The sequence below is a fragment of the Lichenostomus cassidix genome, chromosome 1 (genome assembly GCF_008360975.1).
Source record: "Lichenostomus cassidix isolate B80296 chromosome 1, HeHo_3.0, whole genome shotgun sequence".
Lineage (NCBI taxonomy): Eukaryota > Metazoa > Chordata > Aves > Passeriformes > Meliphagidae > Lichenostomus > Lichenostomus cassidix.
The window spans coordinates 39,680,906-39,706,901 of NC_139479.1; the positions used below are offsets into that span (position 1 = coordinate 39,680,906).

General features: G+C 40.2%; 1 protein-coding gene across 10 annotated transcripts in view; it reads right to left on the bottom strand.

Moving 5' to 3' along the window:
• MBNL2 (muscleblind like splicing regulator 2) overlaps positions 1 to 25,996 on the bottom strand; it is a 106,431-nt gene that overhangs the window by 25,143 nt on the left and 55,292 nt on the right. For all 10 annotated transcript variants that reach the window (XM_085057423.1, XM_085057419.1, XM_085057421.1 and 7 more), the window contains 3 exons: positions 8,844 to 9,008; positions 5,664 to 5,864; positions 4,204 to 4,467 (listed from right to left, as the gene is read on the bottom strand). In XM_085057423.1, the coding sequence (XP_084913549.1) occupies positions 4,204 to 4,467; positions 5,664 to 5,864; positions 8,844 to 9,008 (630 nt within the window). The remainder of the gene's footprint in view (positions 1 to 4,203; positions 4,468 to 5,663; positions 5,865 to 8,843; positions 9,009 to 25,996) is intronic.

Consider the following 25,996-nt stretch of genomic DNA (forward strand, 5'->3'; position numbering starts at 1 on the left):
TCTGTCTGGGCCCAAGACCCAGACACAGCAAGAAACAGCTGGCCTGAATTGGGGATCTGGACAGACTTCTGTCTAAGCAGGGCACTGTGCAGCCCAGGTGAGGTACCCTCCAGAGGTACCACTGCAGAGAACATCACTCCACTGCCTGGGGCACAGCCTCAGAGCCACTCTGCCTCCACCACAGGTGGTGCAGTACAACTGAATTCAGCATTATGCAATTACGTAGTCCACAAGTTCAAATCAACGTCACTAAGAGTAAAGCATTTCAGTTAATTACCTTTATTATCCAAATACAGATCTTATCTAGTCTCACTTGTTAACTTATTATCTCTCTGTTTATTATTCCCTTTCTCCAATTTTTCTCCATGCTTTCTCACCTCCTTACTTTGAAGCTTTCTTCTAGCTTTCTCCTCATCTTCCCCAGCAAGTTCAGTCTCAAAGTTTTCCCAACCTGAAAGGCTTGATCTGTTCCTAAACCTACTCATCAGTCTTGCTTCCATGTAGTCTCCCACTCTTTTTAGGCTTTCAAACTGCTCATTTTGCTCTCCTACATTAATATTTTCCTTTATTTCATCCTGATAGTAAAACCTCCTTTGCCTCTCTCTGTTCCATCAGGTTATCTCATTCCCAACATCTGATCTACTTAACTAACAACCAAAGAGTCAATAGCTACAGGTTGGAGAGGAAGACGATACGAGAAGGAAATAAAGACAATATTAAAAATGATCAAACATCCGAGGCATAGTATTTGTCTGCCATACAGCACATTGGTGTACTCTAATGCCTCCTGGAATACAAAGAAGATCCACACAGCGGTGGTCTCCATGGATGTGCAAGGAGCTTCTGACTAAACTCAAATGAAAGGAGGAAAGCACACAAGAGATGGGAGCAGAGACAGATGGCTCAGAAGGAGCAGGGACACAGCCTGAACATGCAGGGATATGTTAGAAGAGTCAAAGATCACCTGAGTTGAATTTGGCAAGGGATGTGAAAGACAACCAGAAGGGCTTTTCAGTAACAAAAGGAAGACTAGAGAAAATGTGTTACCACTGCTGAATGGAACAGGCAACCTGGTGACACAAGACAAGGAGAAGGCTGAGGTTCTGAAAATCCTTTCCATCTCAATCTTTACTGGCAAGAGTGGCCTTCAGGCCAGCTGGAGACCAGTGGGAAAGTCTGAAGTGAAAAGGATTTTCCCTTGGAGAAGGATGATCAGGCTAGGGAACACTTAAACAAGCTGTATGTACACAAACCTACAGGAACTAACAGAATGCACCAATGGGTGCCAAGGGAGCTGGCCAAAATCACTGCAAGGTTACTCTTAATTTTCTTTGAAAGATTTCTGTGGCTGGAGGAAGTCCTCAAAGACTGCAAGAAAGTAAATGACACTCCTATCTTCAGAAACAGAAGGAAGGAAGGTCTGAGGACTGACAGGTTGGTCAGCCTCACCTCAGTCCCTGGGAAAGCAATTGAGCAAATCCTCATGAAAACCATCTGCAAACATGAAAGCCAAGGCAATGATAGGAAGTAGTCAGCACAGATTTATGACAGGGATATTGTGCTTAGCAAGCTTCTATACATAATTCTATGATGAGACTGGTGAAGGGAGAGCAATGGATGTTGTTTCTCTTGACTTCAGAAAGCATTTCAACACCATTTCATTCTCACAGACAAATTTATTTATTATGGGAATAATGGGAATTTAAATGGGAAACAGTGAGGTAGACTGAAAATTGTCTCGTGCCAGGCTCAAAGGGATGTGATCAGCAACACAGAGTCTGGCTGGAGGCCAGTCACCAGTGGTTCAAAACTTGGACAAGTGGTTGATACACAACATAGATGTGCTACTTGCTCAGAGGGACCTAGAAAGTCTGGAGAAATGGGCACAGAGGAACTTCACTAAGTTCAACAAAGCAAAATATCAAGCCCTGCACTTGGGGAAGAGCAACACGAGGCACCAGTACATGCTGGGGGCCACAAAGGCTTGGCAGAAAAGACCCTAAAGATCCTGGTGGACACCAAGCCAGCAGTGCACCCTAATCAGCAAAGGCAGCTGACGGCATGCTGGGCTGCATTGGGAAGAGCATCACCAACAGGTGGAGGGAGGTGATTCTTCCTCTCTACTCAGCCCCAGTGAGGCCAGCCTATGTTCAGGTCTGGGCACCCCAGTACAAGAAAGATACAGAGATACTAGAAAACACTTCTGTAAAGGACCTGAAAGATGATCAAGGCACTGGATTCAGCCTGGAGAAGATACAGGTGAATCTCATCAGTGCATACAAATATCTGATTTCAGGTTAAAGATAGAGCCAGTGGTGCCCAGGGACAGGAGAAGAGGCAATGGGAACAAATTTAAAGACAAGAAATTCCATTTAAATGTAAGATTAAAAAATAAAAGCATTTATTTTTATCGGAAGTATGAAGCAGGTTGTCAAGTTATGGAGTTTCCATCTTTAGAGACTTTAGTAAGCCAAATAGGCACATCCTGGGCAATCTCCTCTAGCTCACTGCTTAAGCAGGGGAAACAGGCTGGAATATTTTGTACATATTTCTCTGCAAAACATTACCCGGAATTACAGGTCCCTGTTGCCTTCTCCTGTGACATTAGACTGCTAACATTTCAATTCTGTGCTTCCAAAGAGGCTTCATCTTGCTTTGAGGCTAATGCAACTCTAATTAAGCCTAATTTAAAATCACAGGATATATATCAGCAGCCATTACTGAAGTGCAAAAAAAATTAATCCCCTCATCTCTCTCCTTTCTTATTTAGTACAGTGCCTAGAAATATTACATTCTCTAAATGAACAATAAATATTGCACAACAGAAGCTAATCAGAATAAAAACCCAATCTTCCTGCTTTAATTTCCAGATGGTATTCAATTTCTGCAAGCACAGGAAACTTTAACTAAAAATCATCCAATTTGAAACAAAGGGTGGGGGCACTATTAGAGAAAAAATATTAAAACTTAAGAAATATTCTTCTGTTTGGTGGTTTACTTTCTTGCATAACTTACCCTTTGTCCCTCAAAAAAGTCTGGTCTTTTCTAATTTGTGAAATACAATAGCTTGGGGTAGTTAAGTACTGTACTGTATTGTATTTCTGGTAGGCTTTTTAACCAGAGAATAACTGTATTGTCTATTACTACTGTATGCAGTGCCCACAAGTCCACAAAACACATCTGCTTAATTATTCGTCCACTGCCAGCAATGAGGACAACGACTCTTTGATTTGGTGCCAGCAGTTTTGTCTCTCAAGTCAGATCCTGCATGTCCAATTTATTTATCAATACCACTGTAAATTTATCAACTTTCCTGGTAGCAACTGTGAGAGGTATTCAGCCCTGTTAAGGGATGGGCTGTCTTGTCTGAACAGTTTTAAGTAAGAGGTTAAAATACCTAAAAATAAAAGCCTCTTTTCTTTTGACTGTAGCTACAATGTTTTTTTCCTGATGATTATAGTTTACTGCTTTTAAACCCTGTGATTCAAGTAACTGGCCCATAATAGTGGGAGAGGTAAGAACTCTCCAGGCATGACATGCATCTAACCAAAGTTAAAAAAGATACAGGCAACACTTTTTAGTCACTGGGGATAATTGTAGATCTACAGAGGGCAGCTCTTTCTCATCCTCAGACAGGCACTAATGGTAGATCAGATGAATGTCCTGTTTTTTCTACACTACCAATACAGTGAGACCAAGGTGGCTGGCTGACTGTCTCATTTCTAATGTGGACTGTGCTGAATATCAATGCAAGTTTCTGTTCTACTACTGAACTCTGAAGCAAACGCTTTCTCATTGCTTTTATTCCAAGTTTCCACATATATATCTGCCATCAAAGAGCTAAAACAGCATATGTGTCCCTGTTTTCCTGAGAACACTGAAGCTTATCAGCTTTGTTTCTGTTTGGAAATACTAGGGGCAAATTTACATATAATTAAGGCAGAGAACAGAAGTGGTATAGAATGTCATTTGCTTCACTGTCTTGAATAGAAATACAGCATTAAAATAAGGGCATAAAGAAAAGAAAGTGCTTCCTCCCATCAAGCAATAAGTAATAATTTTTTAAGTTCTTATCTTTCACCAAAATAAAAAAAAGAAAAATAAAAAAAAAGAGGCAAAAGAGAAAAGAAAGTATAAGCAAACAGCATTAAATTGAAGCAAAATAGGCATCAAAAAAAGGCAGCCATACATGCCAGCACTTACCATCACAGTCGCAGCTGCCGCAGCTGCCTGGGCTGCCACTGCAGCCTGGTTGGCTTGGTGTTGCGCTGCTTTGATTTTGGCCTGCAAATGTGCAGGAGGGTGAAAATACTTGCATTTCTCCCTCATGCAACGACCTTTTATGTAATCCATACACACGGTTACGGTGTTGTCGTTTGTGTCAATCATTGTGCTGTCTGCCGGATGCGCAAAGCGGCAATCAGTCTCTCCACGTGCACAGTTCCCCCGCTGGAACTCCCTGCACACCTACGTGCAAAACAACACACGTTGCAGGGGCACAGCTCGGTGCAACGTGGAAGGGCAAGGAGAGGCTTGTGCCCCAAAAAGACAGACCTACCCTCCTCCCCTGTTAGTTCAAGTTTTACAAATTCAAATTTAATTTAATTCAATTCAATTTCAAATTCAATTTAATAAACCCTTCATCTTCTGGTGGGAGAGGGGCGTGTACCTATTTTACCCTTATGTTCTTGGCTCCTCAGGTAGTTCTGTGGCTAAATGAACTTAACATGCAACAGAAGCATTCCCAAATGCCTTTCCTTTTTCCTGTTTAGAAAGCAGCTGGGAAGGATACTTACTCATGTAACTGCTCCTGCAAAACTAGCTGGGAATCACAAAATATTTTGTCTCTTTCTGACTACACTTTGTATTCTTGCAGGTTGACTGGTAGGGAACGAGTTCCTCTTGCTGAAACCCAGGGAAAATACACATCAGATGAACTGTATTTTTTATAGAGTCTACAAACAAAATTGAGAGCCTACTCAAAATTAATTTTCAAAAATGGGCAGAATGAACACACTGATTTTTCTAAGATGAAATGTGCTTTAGACACAGGTGCTTAGGCTTTTGGGAAAGTACATTCATTTCTGCAAGACCCACTTGGCCGCCTTGTGTACTTGGATCACAGATTCCACTGAGTCCAGCCACACAGTGATCCAGCAACAGCTGAGAGGCTCTGCACATAGCTGGGGGCTTGTCCCTTCAGCCTGCTGCAGTGTTGGTAACATTCAGCATCTCCACTGGCAGCTCAGCTGTAGGGCTACACCATTCCCCTAATACTGATCCATAAGGCTATACAATTCCCTCATTATCAGTGCAGAAAAATCAAGGCAATTAATACTGAAATAAAAAAATGTGCGTTGGATATTTCATCAAGGCATGCCTTTACAGGCATGTATACCTGAGTTTTTTTGGAGACGATGAACCTTACAAAAGATGAAAATTCATGTTGATGTCTGTGTATTAAATATAAGCAAATACTACCTTAAAAATAACAGTATTAAATTACCGCTGGCTGCAAGTGCAGAAATCCTGCCTGGTTACAAGTTTTTTATCTGTAGCAACTAAATTTAAGCTTTGCTTCTAAAACAACAGTTATACCCTCCAGGATCTTTCACACAGCCTAACATAGCACATATTTCTAATCACAGTGGTGTCTACAGTACCTCCAGTTTATCAGTCCTGAGGAGTTTCTGGGTAGCAGTTGAATTGGGGACTGAAACCGGTGGACTTCCAGGAACAATGACAGGCGGCGTGGGTAGGATCTCAGTCGGGACTAAGCCAACTCCTGGTGTTACTGGCGTTAGGTAAGGAGCAAAGCTAATAGCCGTGTTCGTTCCTATTGTGGGACCCACTGGAAATGTGGGCTGAAAAAGGAAAACACAGACTAAGATGAAAAAAAAAACCCTTAATCAATAGCTTACTAGTTGTCTTTTGTTTGTTCTTTCTGGCACTGATTCATTTTGTTAATGAAAAAGTTTCAAACAGCTGGCAAAACACACAGCATCCTCTCTTCATTATGTAACACACTCCAGCACCACACGAAAAACCACCTTTGTAACTCTGTTATTGGAAAAGAGTCTGCTGATGCAAAGGATGTCATTCTTTGAATCTGAACCTCTGTGGAGGTCCAGCTTACATTGCAGGTTTATTTACACGTCTAAATGTAGAAATAACATAGACTTTATTGCTTTTTCTCAATATCTGTTTTCCTCGGGAAAACAGGCTATTTTTCAAAGTATTCAGATTTCATAGGTGAAGCATTATTAACTATATTAAAGCCATATTTCTAATAAGAGTACATATAATGTACTCTTTGGCATGTAACGTCTACTATGTTTGCAGACTGTATTTTGCCACCTCCTGCAATTATATGTTACTGTGTCTCATACATTGAAAAAACTCACCTTTGCAAACATTTGTGTGCTCAGCTGTCACCAGTGGCAAGCAGAATAAATACTATAATCTCAGCTGGACACAGTATTTAGAAAGGGATTATTCAGGCTTAGATTAGTTCATCATATGAAAAACTTTGATTGGAGGGAATGAGATGGGTCTAAAAATCTTGTTTTGTGCCTTCCTACAGTGCGTCAGTGAAGTCATGGCCAGAAGAAAGAGCACTTGTGTGATGCTGAAACAGCCATGACAAGGCAGAATAGTGGGTTTGTTCCCATCAGCTCCACAGGGGGTGGAGACAGAACATCACCATGGTCCGACCACGCTCAGACCTGGAAAGTGCTTTAGTTCTGCAGAGCTGATGCTTACCCCAGAGAGTGAAGCTATAATTATAAATGAGGAAAAACTATGCGGAAAAACAGGACACATCTCAGATTAGCTTCGTCAGAAATTAAGTTTCCAAAAAAGCCAGCAGCTAGAAATACAACAGCACAACACGAAGACTTCAAAACACTTTAACAAAGGAGAAGTGTCTTTCTCATGAAGGTGGCCTGCATGACATAAAACACGTAGAAAACAGGCAAGACAAAGCCGAGAAGCTAGAAGGGGTTTGGTATTTTTTCTGTTTTGTTTGGGTTTGGGTTTCTTTGGGTTTTTTTAATCTTTGGAACCAATTACTCAATTATAAATGAATGCGACTTAGTACCAATAAGATGCTCTGAGCATGCAGATTGACCAGGATAACCAACTACAAGGAAATGGCATCTACCTGCCCTTAAAAGTGTATTATGCTGTGTTTTAATCAGTGATCAAATCTGCTTGATATCAAGCAACCCAGTTTATATGTCAAATATGAGCTAAATCCTGAAGAGCATAATAATGAACATTTATATGAAACAATGGTTTGACTATGTTGAGGACAATATGTGTTATGTGAAATATAAATAACAGCTTTGTATCAGATATAATTTTAAGAAGAAATCCACATGTCAAAGGACTTCTGTGAGATTTTCTTTCACTTTTTATCCATTCGGTCAAGGCTGACTCATCTTAATCTGGCAATTTATGTGAGACAGAGAAATAAAACCTGGCATTTTTATCACAGCAATCAGTACAGAAGACATTACATCAATGAAATTGTAAAGTTCAAATGATGAATGGGTGAGAAGAAAAAAGTATAATTTTGTCACTTCAATTTTTCTCGTAATATTAAGTGGTGGAATCTGTTACTTCATCAAAACTTTTTCTGGTGAAAACTCAAGCAAGTAAAACCCCATGAAATATGAAGACACACTAGGTCAACATTATCAGATACAATTTGGTGAACAGGTACCAGAAATTCAGGGAGTCCTGACACTCAATTCCCAATATCCCCTGACAATAGATGTTTCAAGTATAAAACCACATTTTTGAAAAAGGCATCTGGGTGAGCTTACTGTGACCAAATGCAGATGTCTTCTTCTGAGATGCCTACACTTGACGTCTGTGGTAGCCCATGGAAAGACCAAGGCACTTAGAAAACCAAATTGTCTAATCCGCATGCAGATGTCCAAAACAAGCCAAGCAAACAGTAACTAGGAGTGCCTATGTCTCTTGATAAACTATTCGTGGACCTTGGAAATCCACTGCAGAAGTTGATGCCAACACCCCAGATGCCTCAAGTTAGAGAAAAAAATCCCATTCCGCTGGGATGCCTTGCACTAGGAATTTATATTGAAAAAACATCATTAGCAGCCATGTGTGAAAAGTTTAATTCAGATTACTTGCCAAACTATGCTTTGGAAGTCTGCTACAATGAGGAGCCCAACTGCAAGGGCTTCCCAGAGCAACTGATCACTTTAGTGCATATCCAAAGATGCTGCTCATGCATGCCAGACTCTAGTTCTATGTCACCTCCTGGATATGAAGTGTCTCAGGCACCACATGAATCACCTTGAGACAAAACACTGAGTTTGTGAAGTGCATGCACCACCAATTCTCTGTCTTATCCTCAGACACTTCAGACTTCAACAGAGTAAGAAAATGCTACTCATTAACAGTTGCTCCTCATATTGGGACTAAATAATATTTAAAGCCATTAAAACCCATAGACTCCTGAGAAACTTTGTGTTCCTACTCAAATAACTTACTAGCAAATTATTGTTATTATACAGCTCCAGAAAGATTATAGGTAAAAATCTTGCAAACATGACATGAAATGTATGAAGGGGGGCGGGAAAGAGGAAAAAATTGCAAATTAATTTGGGATAAAAGAAAAATCAATCAAATCTACAGTAACAATCCATTACATCTTCAAATGCAAATATAAATGAGCATATCTCTAGCATCTTGACCATTCCTTAAGTAAACAGACAGGGACTATTTTTATTGATAGCAATTCAAGAACTTTTGCAGGTCAATATAGTCTTCAACTCTACTTACCATTAACACCATCAGAGAAATATACTTACCACTGGCTGTAATGGTGTCCCTGGAAACATGAACTGCATTTGCTGAGCAAGCATTGCTGCTGCAGTTTTTTGTTGGATTAAGTTGTTCCTGCCATTAATTTCCAGTTGAGTTTTTAAATGTGTTGGTGGATGAAGGTACTTGCAGTTCTCCCTTGTACAACGACCCTGGAAAAAGAGGTCACACTAATCGGTCCGCTGCTTTTGATGATAGTTTAATGCCTTTGAGCAAAATATTACACCATAAACTAAGCAAGAACTAATGAAACACAGGGTGTTCCCTGGGAACTATTTGGAGGGCTGGGAGGAGCTGATGGCCGTGAGCTCTGCCTCAGCCCACCACCTCTGATTGATCATTAAGGCTATTAGCCACTGAAAAAAAAAGAAAGGCTTTGAATCAGCATTTTCATTGTTAAGGACAGATCACTGCCATACAATTAATACTATCAGAACTATACAGACTGCCTGAACTGCCTCTCATGACATCGTGACTAGAGTATCTGGTGTTACTATAACATAAAAGTTTTTTTATAAATGACATTACATTATGAATAACAAATTGAAACCTTCTTTAAGAGAAATGCAGCTTTTAAGTACATCACATTAAAAATAATTGTGTGATCATGGCAGTGAGGATCTAAAGTTGCCACTCTCTGCTTGTGTTCTCTCATACATTCACCCTTATTCTGGTTCACTGCCTTCCAGCCTCCTGTTTTTATTACATCAGCACAACTATGAACTATTTCCATTCAAGTTTAAAAGAAGTAAAGGTGGTATTTTTACAGCCTAAATTTAGAAACAGTGCATGGATCCAAATCTGAAGGTACACAGCAAAAGGAGAGCTCCCGATCAACATGAAAGGAGGAATTTTTAGACAGTTATGAGATAATAACAGACAATAAAAATATAGGTGGGCTGTCATCTCTGAGGTGGCTTGGGTTGGAGGAGATGGATCTACAAGCTGACCACAAACATAGGTAGAGTGGTGTAAGACACACTGATACATTTTCCCCCAAGAAAGGGAAATTGTAGGGTGCACCAGGAGGTTGTGCAGCTGCAGGGCAGTACCTGCTGAGATCAGAGGCTGCTTGATGACATGGCTCACAACCAACCACAGAACTTTTAAGAGCTGTGACTAGAGGGCCTAAAGCATTAGTCAAACCGCATTCGATACACTCAACTTCTACAAGTAAAGTTTCCAAATTGATGTTTCTAAAAAATGCTTTTTGAACTTTCCATTCACTGGTATTAGGGCTTTACTATTTCTAGACAAGCAGCAATATCCTCCTATAGTCAAGAAAGCATCCAGATCCCTATGCAGGAATGTCACACAGTACAGACATACACTGATTCTGCGTATGCATGCACCCTCCCACCCACCCACACACACACCTGCTACAAAACTTTCAGTAGGCTTCAAATGTCCCAAAACTACATTGTTAATATTATACTTTTGACTTAGACACCAAAACTCTGATTTTCCCTCTAATCTGCTATAAAGGTGTCATAACTAGCTGTACAGGAGTGAGGTAAATGTTCAGGAAGGTTCTCCTACATCAAGGCTGATGGGAATGCAAACAGCTATTTCCACACTATTGAGAACAGCCCTTTGCTGAACTTCCCCTGGCTGCTGCTTGGGAGTATGCTAAACAGCAGAGGCCAGAAAATGTAAGAAAGCTAAAAATTTAAGAAAAAGCAATGGTTTAAACACTCCGGAACAATGGTCCCAGTGTTATTTTAACCTCCTAGTACAGATGCAGTCACTTTCAGGACATCATGCCTTCCTTCTGTTGAGAAAATCACTAATGTTACCTGGTTTAATGAATTATACAAAAGGAAAATTACTTTGTCAGCTGGCATGAGCAGAACCAGAAATAGTCACAACTTGATGGATACAAAAGAAGGCTGGCTCTTTCATTTGGGGGGAAAGTGGCCTTTGCCATCACAATGCTAAATTGGAGCAGGCTCAGTGCAGACAATGAGGATCCACTTTTTTGTTGGCTGATGAGACCACCTGATTTAGACGTTTTCAACTGAGATCTATTTTACTTTAGCCTATTTTGTATATGAATGGGTCATACAGCAAATCTAAAAATCAAAACAGCAACATCATGTCGAACTACTGAAGCTGATGAAAATATTGACCTGTGGAATCAAAAATACTCCTTAAATAAGGACTGAGAGCACCTCTCCACCACTGAGGCTTCTGAAGTACCTAAAACCTGAAGCATGCCTTCAGCCAGACCTCCCATTCTACCTCTGAAAGCACACAGCTACTGTGTACCATCACTTCAAGCTCTGCAAAGCAACCCACAGTGCACAAAAGATTGGTTATTTCTGAAAACTTTCAAAATAATCCAACCATACAAAAATGTACTGTCCTTTCCAAAGTTATTCATGTCTGTGCCTCGTTTACTAGTTTTTTGAGCTCCTGGTTAGCAATGAACCTATGTACTATAAAAGAGCTGTGTGGTCTTGCCACGCTGCTATAGAAAGCCCTCTAAACAGATCAAGCCTTGTTGAAATTAAATGACCCAAAATAAACTGCAGTGGAATGAGCCCTGAAAATAGTGAGTAAATTAATCCAGCTCTCACTATCAAAATGAAATAAATTTTGAGGCCAGCTTTTTTACTTTTTGGACCTACAACGGTTGCAGGAAAACACTATGAGGAATTTTTCATTCCATTTTTCCTCAAATGCTCCATATCCCAACTACTAATTACTGCACAAACAAAAATTCAAACTTATAGTATCATTTCAGTCAAATAGGACCCTGAATTTTTTGTTTGTTAAGAAGTCAAATATGAAGTCCAACTGACATGACAGAACATATCAACCAAAAAGTAGAACAGGCAACTGTATACAACATGCAAGCATATTCAACACATTGGTTGGGTGACCATCAATAAGAGTCCACTGTGGATTCTTGCAAAAAACTACTATGCTAGAAGACCACATCATCACAAATATAGAGACAAAATCAAGTACTTTAACTTTCCAGTGTATCAATATCAAGCCTCTGGAGTGACGCTTGGTTCATCTTAAAACCATAGCAGTTTAGGAGCTGTTCCACAGACATTCAGTCCCTCTGGCACACGACAGCACAAACTCAGCAGGATGAGGCACGTGGCAGGGAAAAAGAATTGCTTCTTACAACTTTTAACCTGCTCCCAGATATGAGTCAGAGTCCTGAAACTGAGGGCACAGACAGATTGGTTTGAAACTGGGTCCCTAGAAACTCCTGTCACCCATGAAGTGAAGGTTATCAACAAGCATATCATAGGCGGTTGTGCACTTCCCATGGGAGCTCATGTGAAAAAATCACTTTCAATGAGCTGTCTCCTTATCTGCAGTGGATAGGAACAATGAAATGACATCAGATTACACTCCCAGCAGTCTGTTACTCCCCTCATCCTGGAAGGATGGTACCTAACTCCGACCTTTAATTTCTTTGCTTTTGTCTTCTACAGCTGCCCAGCCTACTGCCCAGCACCACATTTCAGGCAGGTAATCAAAAGTTTTAACAGGAAAACTACTTTTCTACTGCTAATTATCCAGACTGGAACATGTTGTGGCTTGCATCAGGTTGTGCCACAGGTTTCATTCCAGTAAAGCAGTGGGAGAGGGAAAGGGTGCACCAAGAAGCTGGGAACTCAAAGGGTTTCATTGCCTAATACCAGGGCACAGCAAAGGGAGCCTCCACTTCTGCAGGGGCAATGGTCTTGGGAGCTGCTACCTGACTGGCTTAATTTCAAAAACACATCACTTAACAAGCCATATCACACCACTGGCTTCTTTTTAAAAATCAATAGGTTTTCCCATTAAGAACAACAGGTAGTTTGTCTAAAATCAATACCACAAGACAGCCCACAGACTAGAGTATATTAAAAAGCTAGATATGTGCTTAGAATTTTAAATTTAAAATAAGCAAATGAGGTGCATGTAGAAGTAACACCCCATAACTTTGCATGTTAACATACTAGAATCCATTTCCTGTCTACAAGTTGTACAGCCACATCTCCATCTTGAATATTCCATAAATTAAAAACTTCTTTCAGTATTTTGCTCTAATAGCAACAATAATAACAATTAATTCAAGCTTGGGAATTGCTTAATGTATAATAATGTATAATAATGAGTTAGCTTTTACTTATTAAAGTTACCTTTATCTTTTATAAAAGTAAGATGCTTGAATAGAAAAAAAGAAAAAAAGGCAAAACAATGTTTCTTCTGTCTCTTAAGGCAAGAAACAACTAAAGCTTCCAGAATTATTTCCCTCAGGTACTGAATTTCAGGCAATTTATTGATGCTATTAGTGGGAAATAACAGAGCATGACTCCCCCACCTCACAGCATAGCCTAACATTTGACACAACTGTAAAAGACAGGTTATCCAACGAGAAGCAGAAAGTGGGAGGCCTGCTGCCTTGCAGGCGTCTGTCCTTGTTCCCAACCTTGCTCCCCAGGGTGCTTCCAGCTCCCCCTACCCACCTCTGTTCTCCATGAACTCCCAGCCTCCTGCTGTACCCCACCTCCCTCCCTCCTTGTCCCCCACAGCACCCTCCCACCTCTCCTAACTATAGACCAGGAAAGAACTCACACGATAATTATAACTTGCTTGAGCCGTGTGTGTCCTGAAGAGCCAGCCAAGACGTGCATGCTGCTGGCAGACCATGCTCAGGAGCGGCTTAGTGCCCATTCCTGCCTTTTCCTTAATAGGGTAAAACTTTGGATCCCTCTTTCATCCAGACACTGATTTTTGCATAACCAGTAAGAACTTTGAGATATGTCTTTGAGATGTCTGCTTCTAGCAACTTTGCTTGAAATTTGCTACATTGTTCAAAAGTTATTGGGGTGAGAGGATGACGCTGGCAAAAATATGGACAGTGCAATTATGCAAAACCTGTTTCCTTAAGAAAAAAAGCTAAAGTTAACAAATGCAGATGAAATTGTACGATCTCTCAAGATAAAATATGCAGTCTAATGGGAAAAGGAAAGGAGTATATGACTTCCAAGAGATGAATGGTTTTAGAAGGCACTTGAGCAACTGGTTTTACAAGAGAAAAAAAGGTTTTCTGGTTTCCAGATAGACACTATGAGATCCAAACATTTGTTGGAGTTAGAAAAGACACACACAAATTTTTAAAAAGTAATAATCACCTAATGCCACAACTACCCCTCCCACTCGAAAACATCTTTTGCAATTTTCTGCATCATGCAGCTTCAGCAAACTTGCACATGCCTGTAAAGATCAGAACATGTTTTAAAACAGTAATGCATTTGCAGCTGTGGGCATGCTGCTTAGCTAAGCATCACCTACTGAAGATATTACACACTGTTCAAACCCCAGAAGAGTGAGAGCTAGCACAGGCCACTGTCAGGGTTGTGGCAGCACACGGCAAGAATAGCCACAGAGACTGCAGTGTCAGCAGCTGGGGTGGTACCTAGGGCATAAATCCTTCTCTGGAAGAGTTTCTGACAAGAGGAAAAACTGTTTTCTCCTTTGGGAATCCTCCTCAGCAGCCCCTCAGCAAATTCTGGTTGAGAACATGTGTGGCCTCACCCAAGAAATTTTAAAATTTCAGTATTGCATAAACCAGGAACTTTTCAATTGCGATAATCCTGTGCTCCCTGAGGCTAAACACAGGTCCAGTCAGTAGGAGGGCAGGTATTTTGAGATACTTAAGCTTCTGCTCCTATGCATAGACAGCCACTAACAGAGACACTAACTCTATCACCCCAAAGCATCCAGTTAAAAGTTATTTTTCAAATGCAGAAATACCAAAAAGAATGGAAAAAGACCCCAAAAAGAAAATGCTGTGTATTCATGCACAGAGAGGGATGATTCCACTTGTACTACAGGATTTGAATGCATGCATTTCCCTATATATTTTGGTGCATGAGAGTTCAATTCAACAGCACTTTCAACACTCATGGAAAACCCTCAGACTTCAGGTTTGGACTGAATTAAAAAGTATTTTCCATCTAACATCACAATCCACGAATTTAATTTTCCTATGCAGGTCCATCAGCTTCCTAACTTCACTCAGGAAGTAAAAAACCAGACACCACAGCTCCATTAAAGTATTCCCTTTGCACTTGCTGTGAATACGCACCATCTCACACAATCTGTAGGACTACACATGCTCATAGAGTTATGCATATGTCCAAGGACTTAGGGGATTTAGTTAAGCCTTAAGAATGACTAGTCAGAGATTTAAAAAAATGTAACGTAGCATTTTATCTCTTTCTTGAGGCATACAAAAAAAAATCAATTAAAAAAATTTTGCATGATTTCACATCTAGAGTACATTGACTTGCAAATATGTATGCTTATGAAAACACAATTCGTTTAGCCTAAGCAGAATTTCATATAATTTTATAGAAAGAAATGGAGATCAGCATAAGATCCCTTATCTTGAAAATGAGGCACACTTGAACTATTTCTGAAATAGAAAAATAATTTCAAAAGGACCAAACTGTACTACTAATAGAAATATTAAGCTTTTGATGGAGAGTTCAAATACCTGGGACTTCACTATTTGCCATATATCTCACAAACACAAAGACCTAAAGGAAAAAATGTGTTTCAAAAAACACAAGCATTTCTTATATTACACTTGAAATGGTTCAGCTCTTAGATCTGTTTTCCTGGGAAAAAAAAAAACCAGACAAAAAGTACCAACAAAAACAACTTAAAACAACCTAAAAACGCTGCTGAGAACTTAGTCCTGTATTTCTAAAGCCACCTTGCAAGTCCACCCACCAAAGTTAGTGAGTGTGCATACATATTTATACGCACCTACACACTTCCGTTTCAAGAAAAAGTAGAAGGCAAATTCACTTTCCTACTTTAAGGCAGAAAAGAAAGAGAAGGGAAAAAATCTCAGGTGACTTCAGCCTGATTCAGTTTCCAACAAGCTAAGAAAACCCATTAGCTACTTTTTTAATGACTTCAATTTTTTTGTAAGAAACTAAAAGTTGGTAAAATAAAAATGATCATTTTATTCATAAAAGTAGAGAACAAGAACTGCCTGTAACTGACAGAAAAAATAGAAAAATACTGAACAAAAATGGAAGTCTTACAAAAAGATGGAATGTCTAAATGATGTAAGAGTCTTACCACTAAAGACTTAATAGGAGATATTTATTTAAATGGAAAAAGACAAAATGTTCTACTGAAGAGCACATTTGCAATGCACAAAGAGCTCTGAGTCTCTCAAGATGCTCTTTCAAACAAATGTTGAGTATAGCTATAGAGAATGGTTTAATAATTTGCCTTGCAATATCAAGGGAAGTGTACTCAATATTAAATTGCTCAGAAGACAAAGAACTCAGGCAGATATTGCAGACTCCAAAAAAAAGACATTTATGAAATTCTAAGTTGTTTGACAAACATCCTTGAGATTAACAAATATGAAAAGAAAATTCAGACAAAAAGACAACAGTTTAATATCAATTTATTTTATTTCCGTGTTTACTGCCTTGAAAATAATTTGAGAATAATAGGGCAATAGAGATTACTTCTTCCCCAGTTATGTAGCTCCTTTTGTTTTTCTTTTCCCATTTGTCCCCCTGCACTGGCACTCAAAATCAACCAGTTATTTTTTTCTTAGCTTCAAGTTTGGCTACTAGCATTGATCAGTAGTACATCACGACCAACTGTGGACAACCCTTGAAATAAACCTTCACTCTAATGCACACAGACAACTTTCATGGAATGAGAGGAAGCCAACAGGTAGTACCGGGGAAAAGCTCCATGGAATGAACATAAAGAGAGCAGAGGGAAGCATAACCTTATTTAGATAAAATTCCTAATGTCTGATTTCTACTATATGGGTGGTGAGAGCCTTGTGCAGGGCTCCAACAAACACAGCTTCCCCTTTGGGAGAACTGGATGCAGCTTGCCATGGGACTCAAGATGGATTTCAAAAGCACAGCAATGATTTAAGCCCGCCAATTCTGCCCAGTCAGAGAAGTCAACATATTCACTGATTCCTGCATTATAGAAAAAAATGTCTAAAACCTTTATAGAGTCTCAGGATACAGCATTACACACAGTTAACTGATGGCTGGGCAGCTTTAATGCACCTGCTCATCTCAAGAATTGAGTGTTTTCGTGGAAGTCAGAAGAGAGCTGTGTAAATTGCAGATGGGACCACACAATAAGTCAAGGTGACACAGATTTTTGCTGGTAAACAACATACTCCACCATTAAATTTAACTTGACTGAACTGTAAAAGAAAAAGATAAGAGCTTGAGAAGAGGCAATTTTCTTCAAATTTTCTCAATATCTCAAGAGCAGACAAAAGTAGCCATTCCAGAATTAATCCCAGCAAAGAGAGGCGAGTTGTTTGGCTGCAGGGCAGCTGGCAAGAGAAAAGGTGACAGTGGTGCAGTACAACAGCAGAACACTGAACAAGAAGATGGGTATGGCACAGCACCACTTCCTGACATGCCCCTTTCCCTACCTCCTTTCCAATTCCCATAAAAGCCTTCAAGCAGACATACACTGACTTTAATGCGAGCTTGCTCATATGAACAGGACTGAGATTAAACTCCTTTGGTTTGAAAACACCACTTTGCAGTGAAAAGGTTGGCAAAGATAAGTGCAGAACTGATAGTCAAGCCCTGAGACACCTTATTTCTCTCTCAGTGGCCTGTAACAGAAATCCACTGTGGCTCAGCCCACAGACTTCACCCTCCAATGTCCATACCACATATCCTCCACCATATCCAGGCTAGAAAAGAAATAGTGAGTAATGGGGGCTGGTCTTTGCTGATGGGATGCCCATGAGCACAAACAGTGAACAGCCCAGCAAGGGCAATAGACTGGTGTGCTGGCAACAGTTCCCTCAATGACATGCTGGGAATCTTGATGCACCTCAGAAAAGCCATAAAATCAGTTATATGGCATCAAAAAGGAGCAGGAGATATGCCTCGGCAGTGAGGAGCATGGTTGACTGGATCAGAAAGAAAATGGGAGGAGAGTGCTGTAAAACTGACTACATTAGCTTCCTACAGCAATTCACCTGGCCAAGGGAGCCTTGAGAAGATGCTTCATTTGAAACTTGCAGTGAATTAAATGTGATTTGGAAAAGGCCTGTTATTTGGAAGAGTCCCACCATATGGGAAAATCATATGGTGATTTTCCTCTGTAGTACGTCATCAAGTCCCTGACGTACTACAGAGGGATCCACTGGTGTACTACAGAGAAGGGTAGACCTAACCTACACCAAAAGCAAATGACTGCCTTGGACACCAGCGTGTCACAGCCCCCAGCTCTTGAGCAGGATGCCCAGCAGCCCTGAACTGCTACCAGGTGACCTGGATGTGTCACTGGCAAGTCCCTGTGCTGCTCCTCAGGAATATGCTTTCACTCTGGCCAGGCCAACTTGCACCCATATGTTTGCTGGGGCTCCCAGTCCAGCTGGGGCTTCCTGGGCCTCTTCCCTGTTGGGGATTTCACACTTTCTTGGCCAATCATTTTGTAAACAAATGGAAAAAGCAAGGGCCAAGTTAAATATACAGATTGCTGAGGACACCTTACATAACTGCAGAGGTGAAAAGTACAGAGTCTTGTCCCTCTGCAGAGGAGGAGTGTTTACCCACTCTCAGAGGCAGCGCTGGCACCACAGCTGCATTATTAATAAATCATCAGCTTTGCTCCTACGACCAGCCAGCAAGGGCTGGAGTCTGACACCAGCTCTCAACTCATTGGAAAGTTCCTGAAAACAGAAATGAAAGAAAAAAACTCCTAAAAATAAATATATATGCATTTCCGAGGAAGAATCACATGTAAAATCCTCCTTAATTTTTGTAACTACTGAGAAGCAGCAAACAAATTATTGAGATTAAAAGACATCGTATCACTATAGGGCTGCCTACAGAGAGCAACCCAGTGTGTCTGACCTGAAAAGCCAAAGGGAAATACGGCACCTTTCCTTGCCTTTTCCATATCCAGTCCATGCTCCTCCTCTTCTGAGAACTGGTTTCCTAACATCAGCGAAACATTTTCATTTCTATCTTTTCTTGCAGTCCAACACACCTTGAATTTCCCTCTTTAGGGAATGGGGAAAACAGCTCTACTAGCAAGAGGGGCAGTGAGACCCCAGTTCTGAAGTAGCAGGATACAAGAGTTAGCAGTGACAAATACCCAGAGAATCAACAAACTAAATCAGCTTTAAAAAAAGGGGGAGAAAGAAGAGTGGTAAAAGATCCATAAATGCAAGCAAGAGGAAAGAATGAAGCCCAGTAAGCTAAAAAAACCCCATTTTCTTTTTGTTGAAGGGCTATCTATCCCCTATCACCAGGTATTAGGAAGCTTCCAGAAGATCTAGCAAAAATAGCAAGAAATATAATGCAGTTACATTTATCTCAAACAGTAGCTTATGGAATTAGGCAGCTAAATCATGGTTATGAGAAAAGATAAGACACATTAGGATGTCTTATTACTTTCCCTGAATACTATATTCATTCCAGTACTAGAATATGGGATTGTGGTCTCGAGAGTGCTTATACCTTCTCAACACTATGTTAAAGAAGCAGATAATTATTCTCTTCCTTAAGACAGATTCAGCACTGACTAAATAAAATCCTAGGTTAATTTCAAATTAAAATACTGCCTCTAGGTTTTCCAAGGCAGATATCTGTGATTTTTGGGGGAAAACACACATGGGACTCCCTACCATTTATTATACGGCAATGACATTGGAATACCCTGACAATCTCCATGGTACTTGTCTTCACCAGTGTCATAAAAAGATGCAGTGATACCAACCTCAGTTACATGACCACATCTACTATTTTGCACAGCCTCCTTTCCAGGCAGTCAAAGGGTATTTCTGTTAACTCTGACAGTCAGTTGTCAATACTCCAACACATGTTCATCTACGTCCTGGCTTGAGTGCAAGCTACTCACTCCCTTTTGGGCCTGTGCACAGGGCTGGCTCTACAGGATCACATTAGGAATGGCTCCATTAAAATTATTCATGGCTTTCTCAGTCTTTTTGTGATACTAGACAGCATTACTCCCACTCCACACAGAAAAAACTGAGACCAAATATGGTTAAAGAGTTGAGAAGTGCCAGCAGTTTTTGGTTGCAGGTGTCTGTCCTCCTTTGCCTTTGCATCCGCGTGGCACATACAAATGCCTCACTAAACACCTACTGCTCTTGGGATTTGGGAGTCCACCCACCTCACGGCTAGCAGCAAAGATGCCAGCTTCAGGGGCCCACTCACTGGTCTCCAGAGGAGAGGTGAAAACCTGACCAAGAAGCCATGTCCTGCCAACTCTGCCACTGCCTGCCTCTCTTGCTGCACCAGCACTCTTTGGGTGGAGCCCTGACCCCTCCAGGTGCCACCCCCTCTCGAGAACGCTGTCTGTGATGTGCACACACTGAGGCACAGGGAAATACAGGGCTGGAGGAGAGCACACACTAATGTCGCCTGCACAGCACATCTCCAATACATCTTCCTCAACTCTTCGCTCCTATCCAGTTCACTGGGCCAAACTCTCACTTTGTCCCAACTCTTCCTCTCCATTTCCTCCCCTTCAGCCTTACCTCTTCCCTGCTCCCAGCACCAGCACCTGACACCAGACAGAGCTGTGTCCTGGGTCTGAAGCCAGCTGAGTGTGTGTGGAGGCTTCCTAATCTGCACGCCAGCCTGCACACAGCCTCTGCTAGGCATGCAGAGATGGTGAGTTTTCACATTTACAAAATGACCAAATTTAGGTGAAATTTGACAAAAATAGCAGAAGGCAAATTACTGATATCAAAGCAACCCTTCTGCTGCTGTATCTCAAGGTTCAGCTATAAACAAAGAGAATTCAAGTTTATGACTGAGCCAGCTAAAAAAAAATGCAAGGCAAAACAAAGTATTTACATCTCAACTGTTTTTCAAAGATGGTTGAAGTGTTTCACCAAAACTTTAAATAAACACTCTGAGTCAGTAATTGAAATGTTTCAGCCCAGATAATTGCATTTTGAGAGACTTACAAACCACAGAAAAGGAGGATATTATTTGGAAAGTGGTGGAGCAGATTAAATCCAGGTGATGATGATGGCATACTGTTTGTTGGTAATAAAACACTCGTGTGTGCCTCATCAACATCCCTGACCAAAGACTAATGATCACAGCAACTCCAAGCACTTATGGAGCAATAAAAGTATTTAAACACAGTGGCAGTAAGCAAAACATTCATGTTAAAAAATGAAATCTGCTGGACCATTCATCTAGAAATATTTTAATACAGGCAGTAGTTACATGTTCAAAGCTGATGCACTCCACTGACAGAATAAAGAGCTACCAAACAGTATTTTGGAGAATATAATACCTCTAAGCACATAAATGCCATTTCAAGGCAAACACTTAGCTCTATTTCAAATTGCATTGAAAGGGATCATGTACTAGTGTACCAAGTCTTTCCAGCTTCACAGCAAAGCGCCAATAATCTATACAGAAAGAAAAAAAGAGTCATGACTTGAATTGACTTACTTGATTTGTAAAAGGACTACTTTGATTTGTTTTCTTCAGCATTCTGAAGATGGTACCTTCCCACCTTTAACTGTTAGCAGGGAAAAGAAGTTCATCAAGTATTGACAGGCTATTACAAGATCTAGTATAACATGCAAACTCACTTGCATTAAGGAGCCACTTTTGTTTACTTGCTCTTCCTTCCCCCTAAAATTTCTACAGGAGACAAGCAGGCTCCACTGCAACAGTGACTAACTGACAACATTCAGTGTCTATCTCCTGGAAACCTTCACGTGTTTGGCACCATGCTCATCTGTTTCTCAGGAGAAACTAACTCAGGGGCTGAAATACTGTTCTGCAAACAGGAACCAAAGTACCACATAATTTATGACTTTCCTTTGTGGGTAAAGTGTTTTCATTGCTTGCACCTTATCTGAGCAGCAGTCACAAGACAGAGATTCCCATCAAACATCTTTTTGTCAAATGTTTCCTTTTGTTTGGGTGCCGGGGGAGGGAAGAGGCAGGATGTGGTCAGGAGCCAACAGCACAGCCAAAGCTTCCATCACTGCTCTTTCTGCCAACGTGGCAACAACAACCAAGTGAAAAACTCTAGCTGAAGATTGTAAAGCCTTCTCCCTCTCTGCTCCCAAGCAGGAATGGAGAGACCAGAAGTGCTGAGAACTTTCCTGTCTGGAGCAGGAAGAAGACCACAACCACTAAGACCTCAAAACTGCATGTAGACTTAGAGAAGGTACCTGGCTCATCACCTGGCCTGGCAGCAAGGCTGAACCATGTTTTCATTACTCCCAAGAGACTCATCCATCACAGCTACTCTAGAGGACTTTGGTTTAAATATTATTTATAAATGTCACAAGGCTAAAGAATATATTAAACAAAAACTCAACAAACCAAAACAAAATTTTATGGAAGACAAAAATGCATGATGATCTCATGATTTCCACAAGAGTAGCTTTTTCACAGCCAGAAACCATTCGGTATTTGTTTCTATTTTCTATTTGTCTGACACGCACATCATAAAGTGATTACAATAATTGTGGCATGTTAGATTCAGCCTAAAGGACATACAGGTTAGAATGTAGTATGATCAGAAATGTTATTCATAATTGAAACCATCTTGATTCAGATTTTTCAAAAAGCCTTTGTAATTGCAGACAGTCTGGAAAAGAAGTATTTAAATGGCCAATTCAGTGTTTTTTTCCCATCCTGCTGCTTTCCAGTGAAGAAAAGCTGTGATGGATGAGTACCATTCATCAGGAGAAACAGTCAAAATATGAGATCACTAACCAGCAACTAGACAGGGTTTAGTCAACTCCCTTGCTTAATCACTGGGGTTCAGTGTGTGGATGAAGGGAGGGCAGCAGGGAGTTTAGAGGATTCTACACTTTTACAGTAACATATTGAAAACATTTTAAAACATTATAACCATTTAAACCAGGCTGTAGTAGCTACCACTATGCATCATGGGTTTCCAGCATAGCAGCGACTCAAACAACAGTGACTGCATGAAAGTTGGCATATGTAGCAATAAAAGTTATTTTGGCATGTTAGCAAGACAAAGAGTAGAGTTAGGTCTTTTTTGTCAACTGCAATCTAAAATCATGCCCAAAAGATACAGTTCCTGATACAAGCTATCATTTACCTCCCACCACTCATTTACAGGACAGCTTACAAAATGCTACTCAGGCTATGAAATCCTTATGCTATACTAAGTAAATAAATAAAACAATGAAATCCAGAGGAAGATCTACTTTCCAAGATGTTTTCACATCTTCAGGCCAGTCTTGGAGGCACAGAAGCTGCTCTGTCGGGTAAGTATCAGGCTATCAAAAAACACAGTAAGGGAACATAAAACTCATTAGGAATCCTCTAGATGACCTGTGAGCCAGATAGAGCATCTTCCTGAGAGAGCAAAGCCCTGACCTGAGGCACTGCTGAATCGATCACAAGCATACAGAAAAAAGATGGAGGAGGTTGGAAGGATTGCACACATTTCCCTTCATTGGTAGGCTAGCCAAATGCTACAGGATAAATGGATTATATATATAGGCAGAACAACCACATACAAACAGTGATATCTTTATAAGAGTACCTCTATATCTCTAAAAATATGGCTTCTGACACACAGATTGTTTTCCCATGCTATAACCCTGAGAACAATGAAAGAAAGACAGCAATGAATAGAGATACCTGCCTGAAGGACTCCCTTGGCTGGCTGTATTTTTAACAAATAAAGTGTTCAGTTTTAACTAGCCAAGGAGCATTTGATTTGCATTTCATAGAAACCAAAGAAAAGGTAAGAGCTATGAAAAACCTTTTCAAACTTCAAAAAGAAATGAAACAAGCTTATAAATAGAGTTGCCTGCAAGCAAACAATTTCTGGAATGTACTGGGGGAAGCAAGGGAGAATCCCACAACAAAGGAGATTGCAAAAGCCAACCCAGTTTAACAAGTGGAATTACCAGTTTGGAGACTACAGGGAAACAATGCAAAAACACCAGCAAGTCTGATACAAAGAACTTTTCTCAGCATTTAATAAAAACACCAACATAAAGAGCAATCGCTAGGCAATTAAACATGGCTCTTTGGAAATGCAAAGCCTTACACAGACTCAGTTAACTACTCATGGAGTACTAGAATTAATGAGGAACTGCAGCTCTCTTGGATCACAGTTGGAAAATGTTAAGCTATTTGAGTACCAGACAACAATTTATATATCATCAAACAGCTGTCTGCCAATTTATCATCTACTTCTTGCAGATACACAGCTGATAACCTATAAAGATCTCAAAAACATGATTCTAACACTTTAAATCTACCTTTTATGTGTGTTGTTAAAAACAAAGTCACCCATACACGCTAGACCCTAGATGTATAATGAAGTATTTTTCAGATCTCTGATTGCAGCTAAAAGGATGATGAAAACCCTGCTATGATGGAAACGTGGGTGTTGCCTCTGCTGTCCAATGTCCTTAAAACCCCCATAAACCCCCTAAGGCTGTAGGAGAGTACAGGTAATTGAGATTTGCCAGTCTTGAAATGAGAGACTCATTTTGCAACATTTCTCCATGCCTGTGCATGGCCCAAGCAGGCACCATGGCTCATGGATCCAAGCAGCAAGCTGGTCAAGTCCCTCAGCTGTTTAACACCACACAAATACTCAAAGTTCCCAGCTCCCACTGCCTCTTCCCACAGGACAGAGCCCTGAGTAGCTGCACTGAGAGGTGTGGGACTTCTGGTGTTGTCTTCAAACCAATGTCCATCTCTGAGAAGCCAGCAGAAAAGCCAGCAACCCTATCCAGCCCAACCTAACCCGACTTCCCTTACCTTAGCACTGGCAGTTCCCACAAAACATGGGGTGAGCCAGTCTGGACTTGTGTGTTCAAATAATTAGCTACACATCAGCATCTATTTAATGGACTTCAGACAAACATCATCTTCTGTTTGGAAAGGTAATTTATATACAAAACAAACTGCATCCAGTCTTGTCTTTTGATTGTGTTCATGAACAGACAAGGGGCTAACACTGATATTCCTACATCTCTTCAGCTGCTTTATAGTTAGGAAAAAATAAATTCATAATCAAGAAGTTTATTTTTTCCTTTGTTTAAACTTCAAATAAAAATACACGTAGGTGTTCCTTAAAATGAAAGCGCTTCAAGGACAGTAGAGTCAGATAAAAATATATTGCCTATTGGCTAGTGCACCATCACCAGAGAAGTGAAAACTGCTATTCCAAGTACTAGAGCCAGAAAGTATTTAGGACAGATATTCAGCCAACTTTAACTAACTCCTGAGCAACAAGTCAACAAAGCTCAGTATCTGTAAATGCTCTGACAATTTATAACACAAAGAAAAAGTGAAGGTTTAGAAAATTTCTAGCTCCTTTTAAAAATACAAAAAAAGAACATAAAGGTAGAAGGTGAATGCATCATGCAATAAAGCTTCAGTTAAGTTAAAAACACTAACCATCTTATAAAGGGTTAAAATAATTAAATCAGATGAAAATGTACTACACTGATAAAATGGGTAAAAGCACAGTGAAAGTAAAGTAGGAGTCTTACTTTGGTGTCTAAATGTAGAAATTGGTTGAAAATTCTAGGAACACAAATCCTAATCCTATAAAAATTTCATATTTACATATGGCCAAATAAGCAGATAAAATTAATGCCCAGGAATCCTTTAAGATTCGGTCTCTCAAGCTGTCATGTAAGACCATTTTCCTTAGTCCAGTGTCATTAACAACAGTCTCATTTAGATTCTCTGCAGCATACCACAAACGTGTTGGTGAGTTCAGTGGTATATAAATTTGGAATAGCAAAAAAAATGAACATTGTAAACCAATTGAGTTCATATTTCTCTGTCTGCTTCTTATAAAAACCAAACAACAACAACAAAAAAAACCCACCAACTTTTTATTACATTTAAGGACAAAAATTAATGTTAAAACAGAAATTTTAAAAAAAGAAGTGTGAAAGGTTCTAGTCGTGGGGCCTTATAGTTCTGCTAAACTGAGTATTTAATAAAATATTTACCACCTACACTTTTGATATGGTATTATGGAACTTGGACACCTCCTCTCCCCCAGTTTTCTTCTATTTCCCTTCCTGAGCAGTGGCATCAACAGCTACCAAGAGTGGGGCAGATTTTGTTCCCCTCTT